Source organism: Poeciliopsis prolifica, unplaced genomic scaffold (assembly GCF_027474105.1).
Source record: "Poeciliopsis prolifica strain line A6 unplaced genomic scaffold, Auburn_PproV2 SCAFFOLD017, whole genome shotgun sequence".
In the NCBI taxonomy this organism is placed as follows: domain Eukaryota; kingdom Metazoa; phylum Chordata; class Actinopteri; order Cyprinodontiformes; family Poeciliidae; genus Poeciliopsis; species Poeciliopsis prolifica.
Genome location: NW_026562392.1, coordinates 11,248,328 through 11,260,420, shown reverse-complemented (window position 1 = coordinate 11,260,420; position 12,093 = coordinate 11,248,328). Strand labels below are relative to the sequence as shown.

Here is a 12,093-nt window from a genome sequence, read left to right as displayed (position 1 = left end):
AAACAGATATCACAATCTTACAACCAAAAGAGGAAATTCTAAAGATAGCAACACTCCCACAGTATGTTGAAACTAGATAAGTCCAACCACTTGAATAATAATAAAAAATACACTTAGGTACATTTTTATAACAGTTTAATAGCCATTATTGATACATACATTTACAAGACTTATTTGGAAATGTTATAGCTGCAAGCAAAAGTGCCTTATGAGGCACTCTAATGTTTGGATTATGTGTAACCCAAATATATACAGAATTCATTTCCTTTATTTAACCTGGTTAACACAGTTGAGATGTAGATTACATTCGCACAACGGATCTGCACAGAACATCTCCAACACACATCAAAATAGTTACACAGAACAAACTTAAAATATAATTAGACCATTAATTACACACCAGAATATTAATATTTTTCGTCAAGCTGGTAAACAGGCTGCAGCTTTTCCCTTATTTGTTAGACATTGGTATATATTTGATCATCCCAGTCAATCTGAAAAACAAATACAACATACAATTATTGTATTTGCTTGTGAATTTGTAAAATTCAGTAGAAAAATTATTACCCCAACATTTCCATACATATCTTCATTCATATAAAACTAGAAGAATGTGGATCATCACAAATCTTGTACCTCGGTAGACAATTCAGATGTTTGAAAATAATTATAAGTACGATGAGAAGTTTGCTTGAGTGAGTGATGAGGATTTTTTTAGGCCTTCTCTTTGGGTTCCTGACGTCTTTGTGTCGTCATGGCAAACGTCTAATCCTGAAGTGTCTCTAGGTTTCCCCCTGCTGGCCAAATAAAGGTATGATTTTAAAATTATAGTTATACTTTTAAAATATTTAGACATGACTGTGTACATAGAATCCTCTTAATGAAATTGTCTCCTTAAGGTTAACTTGGGTCAGAAAAAAGATTATAAACTGTTGTTTAAATCCATTTAGGCTCTACAGGCTTTTCCTTAATGATAATCGAGGACATCTCCTATTTCAAAAATAGTAGCCAAATTAAAACCCTTCAACATTTTTTCTGAATTGTCAACAGGCAGACTATCATCCAATCAATACCCAAATATTTAGAGGATCATACTTTATAATAAAACATTGAGCTGGACAGGCCGTGAAACATTTTTTCCCTCATCGTTGATAGCAGCACAATATATTGCTCCTATTGTTCTAGAAACTTTTGACACTATGTAGAGGTTTCCCTGACAGAACTCATAGCGGCTGACAGGAAGGTGAGCCTCACTGGAGCAAATGAGATCCACAGATTCTCCCTCCTTTATGTCGACCTTGGACTCAACGGTGCATCTGCATGAATATATAAAACCCTTGCCATAGTAGATGTATCATTTATGACGGCGTCTGGTACAACAGTGTCATAAAAAAGTAAACTCACAGAAATTGTTCTCCTCATTTGGTAGTTCAACTTACAGACAGTGTAGAGGCAAACAGCATTTTAAAAACATGTCATGATAATATGGTAATATAGCATCACGAAACAAAATTACAATCAATCAATGAAAGTTGGTTCATGTTGCCTTTCTTAGCTCACAATGTTTCGGTGGTGAACTAGAACATTAAATCTGGCTGAATGAATTTGAACTAGTTCTTGTTTAGGATGAACTGGCAATACATTGGCATGCATTTATTGATAAATTATGTACAAAACAGTAAATTCTTAAAACCATCATGCAGCAAAATGCAACTTTGCAACACCATCTCTTCATGTTAAGGCTCTAGCCGTAACATGTTTAAGGAAAAGCAATAAAAATATATATTTTTGCATTTTAACATATGGGACTGAGAAAAATATCAACATTCCAAAGATTTGATCTGATGTCAAGCATACCTATATTTAATTGCTCCACTCCTGATTCTGGGTACACTGCGCTGACTTTCAGGAAGTCGTCAAGAAGGATACTTGTACTCATTTTACACCATAACCGTTTTATTCAAACACAACATTGTTGCAGACTTTATTTAATGAATGTGCTACATTATTTTTTTTCTCCATCTAAAATATTTTTCCTGGTAAAGGCACATCAAAAGTAACATAATAATCAGCTTATGATGTGGGGAAAGCTTGATCGTAACAATTTCTGGCTTCAAGGTCTAAATTTTTGCTTTATAAGCACAAGACTCACCCTCACCACACATTTGGACAGAGGCATGACCTTTGGCTTCGAAACGTTGAAATCTTACAAGATTTAATTTCAGTCAAAGAAACTTCAAGGTGAGTGGATCATCATTAAGAATAATTCACTAAAGACTTTTATGTTTTTATTAATCTTTATGTTGATTTTTTTAGACTTCTTGTCAGCTAATAATGGAGCTGAAATTGTGGCTTCCGATTCTGATAGTTTTTGGTAAGCTTCGGCTTAAAATGACAATTCATGGAATATCATCGTTCTATCACTGTCTACTTGCTGAAAAATATTTAACGCTTCATTGCAGGGATGGCTGAATCTCTAGGCACGAGCAAGGACTGGTCCATAAAAGTGCCATCAAAAATCCCTGTTCTTCAAGGCTCATGTGTGGACATTCCCTGCAGATACAAGTATCCTAAGACGAAAAAAATATTGAACAGGTGGCGGGGATTCTGGAAGAGAGGGAACACGCTTGTTGCATCAAGTTTCCCCAGTTTGAAACTAACGGATGAGTTCCACAAGCGAACCAGAATGTCAGGTTACCTTGCAAGGCAACTGCAGCTGGCAGCTGTTTGGCGTCAGAACAACCGACACTGGTCCGTTTCACTTCAGAATCGAACATCCAGATCATACAATCTACAGTTTCTCAAAAAATAAGGTCACCCTCAATGTCTTCCGTGAGTATATTAGAGACCTTTCAGTAATTCTACACCATATACTTTAAGATATTAAAACATGTTTGAATAACTATTTAACAAGTGATTTTGTGAAAACTGTCGATTGTACAGGAGTTCCTGCGCCTCCCATCATGACTGTTTCAATCCAAGATAAAGTGACCGCTACCTGCACAGTTACTCATGTCTGTCCATCATCTCCTCCCAAATTCTCCTGGAACCACTATGGCAAAAGGGAAACAAAGTCAAAAATACAAGCAAATAAATGGTTGTGGAAAACAACGTCGACTCTCACCTTTACCCCTGAAGAATCCGACTTCAACAAGCCTATAATCTGTACGGTGACATTCTTCGGCAGGAAGACGACAAAGGGCTCTGTGATTCCCGTCAAGAAGAAGAGTAACTAAATATGGAGTAAATATTTAATTAAATTAGAGCAATCTTTTTAGAGCTATCTGCCATGATGACAAAGTGATTTTACAGAAAAGTTCAGAATTAGTAAAACTACAAAAAAAATACAAAAACAAAAAAAAACATTTAGAGAGACAAGACATGATTACTGTTGCATGCTTTGATTCATATTACCTTTTGAGTTTAACTTTACATAAATCTTTAAAAACATATTGGAGGGAAAAAAAGTTAATATTAATTTTTTTAACCTTTGATGATTTTCTAATAGGTTTTATGAATTAATTTTGTTAATTCTTTTCTTTTACTCTTCATAAACTGCAAGATCATGACTATTAAATATACATCATACTCCAAAGTCTACAAGTTTCCTTGTTCCTTTGTATTAAAGCTTTCATCAAAGTGCTAAGATTGTAACATTTTTGTGTTTTTTCTCTCTTAACTTTTGTCTCAATTATCTGGAATGTGTGAAATAGGAAACTGTTGTGGCTGCAGCCTCCCATTTGTGGTGAATGGAGAACATGAAGTATTTTATTTAGCACTTCAAATGGGCCACCAAGAACCTTCATCATCAGAAGAACTGCACAAATAGCAACTAAAGTAATAGTATTATTCTCTTTAAATCTACATTGCATGGTTCATTGGGTAACTTTTACTGTTCCTCACGAAGAAAATGTGGATAAAATATGTATGGGACCAGTGAACTTTTTTCTATTAACCGTATTATGATAGTTTTTTCTCTTTCAAATGTTGAGATAACGACTTCATTCATATAAAAACTAGAAGAATGTGGATCATCACAAATCTTGTACCTCGGTAGACAATTCAGATGTTTGAAAATAATTATAAGTACGATGAGAAGTTTGCTTGAGTGAGTGATGAGGATTTTTTTAGGCCTTCTCTTTGGGTTCCTGACGTCTTTGTGTCGTCATGGCAAACGTCTAATCCTGAAGTGTCTCTAGGTTTCCCCTGCTGGCCAAATAAAGGTATGATTTTAAAATTATAGTTATACTTTTAAAATATTTAGACATGACTGTGTACATAGAATCCTCTTAATGCTATTGTCTCCTTAAGGTTAACTTGGGTCAGAAAAAAGATTATAAACTGTTGTTTAAATCCATTTAGGCTCTACAGGCTTTTCCTTAATGATAATCGAGGACATCTCCTATTTCAAAAATAGTAGCCAAATTAAAACCCTTCAACATTTTTTTTGAATTGTCAACAGGCAGACTATCATCCAATAAATACCCAAATATTTAGAGGATCATACTTTATAATAAAACATTGAGCTGGACAGGCCGTGAAACATTTTTTCCCTCGTCGTTGATAGCAGCACAATATATTGCTCCTATTGTTCTAGAAACTTTTGACACTATGTAGAGGTTTCCCTGACAGAACTCATAGCGGCTGACAGGAAGGTGAGCCTCACTGGAGCAAATGAGATCCACAGATTCTCCCTCCTTTATGTCGACCTTGGACTCAATGGTGCATCTGCATGAATATATAAAAACCCTTGCCATAGTAGATGTATCATTTGTGACGGCGTCTGATACAACAGTGTCATAAAAAAGTAAACTCACAGAAATTGTTCTCCTCATTTGGTAGTTCAACTTACAGACAGTGTAGAGGCAAACAGCATTTTAAAAACATGTCATGATAATATGGTAATATAGCATCACGAAACAAAATTACAATCAATCAATGAAAGTTGGTTCATGTTGTCTTTCTTAGCTCACAATGTTTCGGTGGTGAACTAGAACATTAAATCTGGCTGAATGAATTTGAACTAGTTCTTGTTTAGGATGAACTGGCAATACATTGGCATGCATTTATTGATAAATTATGTACAAAACAGTAAATTCTTAAAACCATCATGCAGCAAAATGCAACTTTGCAAGACCAGTAAAAATATATATTCCTTTTTGCATTTTAACATATGGGACTGAGAAAAAATATCTACATTCCAAAGATTTGATCTGATGTCAAGCATACCTATATTTAATTGCTCCACTCCTGATTCTGGGTACACTGTGCTGACTTTCAGGAAGTCGTCAAGAAGGATACTTTTACTCATTTTACACCATAACCGTTTTATTCAAACACAACATTGTTGCAGACTTTATTTAATGAATATGCTACATTTATTTATTTTTTTCTCCATCTAAAATATTTTTTCTGGAAAAGGCACATTAAAAGTAACATAATAATCAGCTTATGATGTGGGGAAAGTTTGATTGTAACAATTTCTGGCTTCAAGGTCTAAACTTTTGCTTTATAAGCACAAGACTCACCCTCACCACACATTTGGACAGAGGTATAGTCTTTGGCTTTGATACGTTGAAATCTTACAAGATTTAATTTCAGTCAAAGAAACTTCAAGGTGAGTGGATCATCATTAAGAAGAATTCACTGAAGACTTATATTTTTATTAATCTTTATGTTGATTTTTTTAGACTTCTCGTCAGCTAATAATGGAGCTGAAATTGTGGCTTCCGATTCTGATAGTTTTTGGTAAGCTTCGGCTTAAAATGGCAATTCATGGAATATCATCGTTCTATCACTGTCTACTTGCTGAAAAATATTTAACGCTTCATTGCAGGGATGGCTGAATCTCTAGGCACGAGCAAGGACTGGTCCATAAAAGTGCCATCAAAAATCCCTGTTCTTCAAGGCTCATGTGTGGACATTCCCTGCAGATACAAGTATCCTAAGACGAAAAAAATATTGAACAGGTGGCGGGGATTCTGGAAGAGAGGGAACACGCTTGTTGCATCAAGTTTCCCCAGTTTGAAGCTAACGGATGAGTTCCACAAGCGAACCAGAATGTCAGGTTACCTTCAAAGCGGCAACTGCAGCTGGCAGCTGTTTGGCGTCAGAACAACCGACACTGGTCCGTTTCACTTCAGAATCGAACTTCCACAACATAAAAGCAACAGTTTCTTAAAAAATATGGTCACCCTCAATGTCTTCCGTGAGTTTATTAGAGACCTTTTCAGTAATTCTACACCATTTACTTTAAGATATTAAAACATGTTTGAATAACTATTTAACAAGTGATTTTGTGAAAACTGTCGATTGTACAGGAGTTCCTGCGCCTCCCATCATGACTGTTGCAGTCCAAGATAAAGTGACTGCCACCTGCACAGTTACTCATGTCTGTCCATCATCTCCTCCCAAATTCTCCTGGAACCACTATGGCAAAAGGGAAACAAAGTCAAAAAAACCAGCAAATAAATGGTTGTGGAAAACAACGTCGACTCTCACCTTTACCCCTGAAGAATCCGACTTCAACAAGCCTATAATCTGTACGGTGACATTCTTCGGCAGGAAGACGACAAAGGGCTCTGTGATTCCGTCAAGAAGAAGAGTAACTAAATATGGAGTAAATATTTAATTAAATTAGAGCAATCTTTTTAGAGCTATCTGCCATGATGACAAAGTGATTTTACAGAAAAGTTCAGAATTAGTAAAACTACAAAAAAAATACAAAAACAAAAAAAAAAACATTTAGAGAGACAAGACATGATTATTGTTGCATGCTTTGATTCATATTACCTTTTGAGTTTAACTTTACATAAATCTTTAAAAAAGTTAATATTAATTTTTTTAACCTTTGATGATTTTCTAATAGGTTTTATGAATTAATTTTGTTAATACTTTTCTTTTACTCTTCATAAACTGCAAGATCATACACTGACTATTAATATACATCATACTCCAAAGTCTACAAGTTTCCTTGTTCCTTTGTATTAAAGCTTTCATCAAAGTGCTAAGATTGTAACATTTTTTTGTTTTTTATCTCTTAACTTTGTTTCAATTATCTGGAATGTGTGAAATAGGAAACTGTTGTGGCAGCAGCCTCCCATTTGTGGTGAATGGAGAACATGGGGTATTTAATTTAGCACTTCAAATAGTACTTTAAATCTACATTGCATGATTCATTGAGTAAATTTCACTGCCAACTAAATATTTTTACAAGACGGAGAATCCCTCACGAAAAAAATGTGGATAAAATATATACGGGAACAAACTTTTTTCTATTAACCGTAATATGATAGTCTTTCAAAGGTTGAGATAAAGCCCTGATGCATTATATTTAAGTAGTCTGTCAACTCCACTGACGAAAAGAAAAAAGGGGAAGTAAAATAAAAATTACGTTGCCATTATTTTCTTTGTTTTCCATGCTTTTGTATCACACAACATATTACATAGTTATGCATGGCTAACTTCTACATGGTGATCTTCATTCTTTGCATGCTTTGTTTCTGTTGCACTGGGGTAACAAAGCATGCTTCGGTGCTCCGGCAGCACCAGATGAAAAGGGATTTACAGAAACCAAGACACACTTCATGTTTCATTTTAAGCACAGTCTCGTATCATCATGCTGCCATATAGGCATAATTGCGCTAATTTAGAAAAACACCAGGCAAAAACTTAATTTATCCTCTACTTCAATGTCAATTGTTTATTGTTGTAGGATGAGGACAACACTGGGGGAATCGATTTACAGCACAGGAGTGTTTGATTAACACCGGCATAGAGTGGCCTCTATGTCAAAAGTTCCTCCAGCAATAAGTTTGATTCTGCTTGTAAGAAAATAATTGAAGAAAGACGCCTGAGCCTCTGCAAAATGATGAGGGTGAAGACGTCTCATCTTGATTTGACAACAATCTCCCCTGGAAAATATTTCTCCCACGCGGCTGTTGTCTGCTTCACATTACTTCTTGCTTTATGAGTCGAACATTTAACATTGTCAATAAAGAATTTATCAATAAAGTATGCTGTTGATTCAGCTGATATGGACGGCAATGCCAAATGCAAAAACGAGTTTGAAACTTTTCAGTTTTCTTTTTGAGTAACAGATGTTGACGTTTTGAAAAATTTCACTGAGCTTCGTAGCAACTTCCCTTTCTGAGTTAATTCTGAACAACTTATATGCACAACTGTGGGTTTTTCCACACTTGACCAAAAGTGCATGCCCATCAACAACCACACTTTCTTCGTTTATTATTGAACAGTATTGTTTGACTTATCTGCACTTAAGAAGCTTGCAGGTCAACAACTACAGGATCATCATTTGATCCTTTTAAACTACTTTGTTAGAATAGTTTTACTTTTAAACACGTTAAACAGATATCACAATCTTACAACCAAAAGAGGAAATTCTAAAGATAGCAACACTCCCACAGTATGTTGAAACTAGATAAGTCCAACCACTTGAATAATAAAAAAATACACTTAGGTACATTTTTATAACAGTTTAATAGCCATTATTGATACATACATTTACAAGACTTATTTGGAAATGTTATAGCTGCAAGCAAAAGTGCCTTATGAGGCACTCTAATGTTTGGATTATGTGTAACCCAAATATATACAGAATTCATTTCCTTTATTTAACCTGGTTAACACAGTTGAGATGTAGATTACATTTGCACAACGGATCTGCACAGAACATCTGCAACACACATCAAAATAGTTACACAGAACAAACTTAAAATATAATTAGACCATTAATTACACACCAGAATATTAATATTTTTCGTCAAGCTGGTAAACAGGCTGCAGCTTTTCCTTTATTTGTTAGACATTGGCATATATTTGATCATCCCAGTCAATCTGAAAAACAAATACAACATACAATTATTGTATTTCCTCATGAATTTGTAAAATTAAGTGGAGAAAAATACATACTCCAACATTTCCATACATATCTTCATTCATATAAATATCAGAAGTATATGGATCATCACAAATCTTGTTCCTGGGAATACAAATCAGATGTTTTGAAAATAATTATGAGTAAGATGAAACGTTTGTTTAATTCAGTCTTTGCTGAGTGATAACCTTTTTGAGGCCTTCTCTGGTGCTTCCTGAGGCCTTTCTGTCATCATGGCACTCATGTTTAATCCTGAAGTGTCTCTAGGTTTCCCCCTGCTGGTAAGATAAAAGTAATTTTCTCAGAGGTTGAGTCTGCTGTGCATAACTTTGTTCGTAGAATCTTTTCTCAAACAAGCCGAGGAACTCTTAACCATTTAACAAGCAGTCATGGACCATCCATCCATCCATCCATCCATTCATCCATCCATCCATCCATCCATCCATCCATCCATCCATCCATCCATCCATCCATCCATCCATCCATCCATCCATCCATCCATCCATCCATCCATCCATCCATCCATCCATCCATCCATCCATCCATCCATCCATCCATCCATCCATTCAGCTTTTTTCGCTTATCTGGGGCCTAAAAAGGGAGGCCAGACTTCCCTCTCCCCAGCCACTTGTTCCAGCTCCATTTTTGTTTTTTTGGGGTTTTTGCCTTTTAAACGGATTTAGGCTAAATCCATTCAGCCTAAATCCTAAATAGATTGAGGCTATACAGGCTTTTCCTGAATGATAATCTAGGACACTCAGGTCCCAGGTCCTTTTTCAAAAATAGTGGCCAAATTAAAACCCTTCAACATTTCAACCTTATCGATCAATACCCAGATCTTTGCAGGATGATACTTTATTAATAAGGCCTTCTCCAAAGCCGAAATACCAATATCATCCAAGATTTAGGTTTAGTTCTAGAAAACAGCATGATTTGCTTTCTTCATGGCAATAATTGATGTATCATGTTATCAACATAAAAATGCACTTTAGCTGTGTACACATTCTTTCAAGTGCTATTTGGAAAATGCAAAAAATAATAAGGCCAAAAACTGTGCCTTGCAGCACTCTTTTCAAAATTCTGTAAATATTTGACATATTACATTAAAATGCACATTATTGTATCTGGAAGGTAGATAGAGTGATGTAGATTGTATAATACAAAAAGAAGAAAACTGTTTCTCATGTAACACTGATTGTTTGCAGACTTCTTTACTTTAGCAAACAACATTTATATTTCACTCACCATTTCTTACAAACTCCCACTACAAGTATAACCAACAGCAAGAATCCTGCTGCTCCACTGGCAATGAAAATGTAAAGCGTCATCTCTGTAAAGACAGAAATCAAACAATGAATGCTTAATTTATTCACCATGTCTTGAAATCTGATATCATGTCATACCGTCATGAGGTATAGAGAGTGTTTGCATGGCTTCCCCTTCAATGTTAGATGCCAAACACTGCACAAATTTGAAAGGCTCAATGTCTTTCCAAAGAATCTTTGTGGTATAGAAACCATTTTATCTCTTGTCGTTCCAGGCTGAATTTTGTCAGAAAGCTTAAATGTGACGGTGCTGGCAGGATTGGAGTCCACAATACACTCGCACTTCACCAGTTGCCTTCTGCTGAGCATGACGACTCAGTCTTTATCTCAGGAGCATCTGTAAAAGGCCAAAAAAAATCCCAGAATGCATTTGGAATCAGCTATGAATTCATATTCATTCAATATTATGTCGCAATGTGTGTTATTTGTTTACTCACATAAAACATTGAGCTGGACAGGCCGTGAAACATTTTTTCCCTCGTCGTTCATAGCGACACAATACATTGCTCCAATGGTTCTAGAAACATTTGACACTATGTAGAGGTTTCCCTGAGAGATCTTTGCTCCAGTTTCATTGTGCCACTCATAGTGGCTGACAGGAGGGTGAGCCTCACTGGAGCAAGTGAGATCCACAGTTTCTCCCTCCTTTACGTCGACCTTGTACTCAACGTTCACATTCAACGGTGCATCTGCACGAATACAGAAAAACAGCTATGTATTCTTGCCATATCAACTGTATCGTTTATGGCGGCATGTGGTACAATAGTGTCGTGAAAAAGTAAATCTACAGAAATGGCACTCTTCATTTGGTAGTTCAGTTTGCAGACAATGTAGAGGCAAACAGCATCTTAGAAACATGCCATGATAATATGACAATCATAGTGTCACGATCTTTGCAAAACTGTTTTATTTGTCATCATTTAAACAAAATTACAAAGAATCACTGAAAGTTGGCTTTCTTCGCTCGCAATGTTTAAGTGGAGAACCAGAACATTAACTCATTTGTTTTAACCTAGCTGATTTAAATTTGTTGGATGAACTTTCATCCAACTAGCCAGTTGACTAGTTTATTGACAAACTAGCCAACTGGGCTTTTACCGGTTGGTAAAAAACCAACATTGACATGATAAACATTTACTGGTAAAAAATTTGCAAAACTGTGAATTCTTAGAACTACCATGCAGTAAAATGCAACTTTGCCACATATATTGTGTTCTGTACATTTCACTTCTCTTTTAAAAGGCTTTTCATCCAAAAACATTTTTTGTGACTTGAAGAACAAAGTAATTTGGTTTTAAATCCAAAATGTATTCATGAAAAAAATCATTCTTATCGACACTTACATTTTACTTGAAGAATCTTGGATTTCTTCTGACTTTTTCCCCCCTTGAGGGTTACAGTGCACTGTAAAGGCTTGTTGTGGTCAATATGAGTCGGCCGAAAGCTCAGAATAGAAGTTGTGTTCCACTCTGCATTGCCAAGCTGTTGGACTGATGAATCTCCTCTCCGAGGTGACTCCACTTGAAATCGGGAGGAGAGGCGGGGCAGGAGTGAGACACAGAGCAGAATGCAGACACATTTTGTCCCTCCCTAATGTCCTCTTCCACTGAGAATTGGAGAGGATTTGGCTCACCTGTGTTAACCAGAGACATCAGAGTAGAGCATTAAAATGACCTATGTACAGAAATCAAAAAGAGAAAATTAAAATGTTTCATCCTGTGTTAATATAGCCTGGTACAAAAACCAGATCCTTGTTCGACACTTTGTTTCTTTCAGACAGTCTGGGCTCTTGGCTATTAAGAAACAATTGCTTGCTGGAGCTATAAACTCTGCTGAAGTTTTAACTTTTACCCAATTGTTAATGACAAGGGC

At 35.8% G+C, this 12,093-nt stretch overlaps 2 protein-coding genes and 1 long non-coding RNA gene across 3 annotated transcripts; 2 read left to right on the top strand and 1 right to left on the bottom strand.

Moving 5' to 3' along the window:
- The first annotated feature begins 2,133 nt into the window (after positions 1-2,133).
- Positions 2,134-3,399, top strand: LOC129367590 (uncharacterized). The gene is made up of 4 exons (XR_008606725.1): positions 2,134-2,241; positions 2,317-2,374; positions 2,463-2,832; positions 2,944-3,399. It is a non-coding gene; the product is annotated as an uncharacterized LOC129367590 (long non-coding RNA).
- A 2,128-nt stretch (positions 3,400-5,527) lies between these two features.
- Positions 5,528-6,772, top strand: LOC129367580 (sialic acid-binding Ig-like lectin 16). Its single transcript, XM_055042122.1, has 4 exons — positions 5,528-5,617; positions 5,691-5,748; positions 5,837-6,208; positions 6,321-6,772. The coding sequence occupies exons 2-4, from the start codon at positions 5,709-5,711 to the stop codon at positions 6,629-6,631; spliced, it is 723 nt and encodes a 240-aa protein (XP_054898097.1). The 5' UTR covers positions 5,528-5,617; positions 5,691-5,708; the 3' UTR covers positions 6,632-6,772.
- A 3,733-nt stretch (positions 6,773-10,505) lies between these two features.
- Positions 10,506-11,873, bottom strand: LOC129367710 (B-cell receptor CD22-like). The gene is made up of 4 exons (XM_055042341.1): positions 11,855-11,873; positions 11,565-11,741; positions 10,659-10,910; positions 10,506-10,558 (listed from the first exon to the last, which is right to left on the bottom strand). The coding sequence occupies exons 1-4, from the start codon at positions 11,871-11,873 to the stop codon at positions 10,506-10,508; spliced, it is 501 nt and encodes a 166-aa protein (XP_054898316.1).
- Positions 11,874-12,093: the final 220 nt, after the last annotated feature.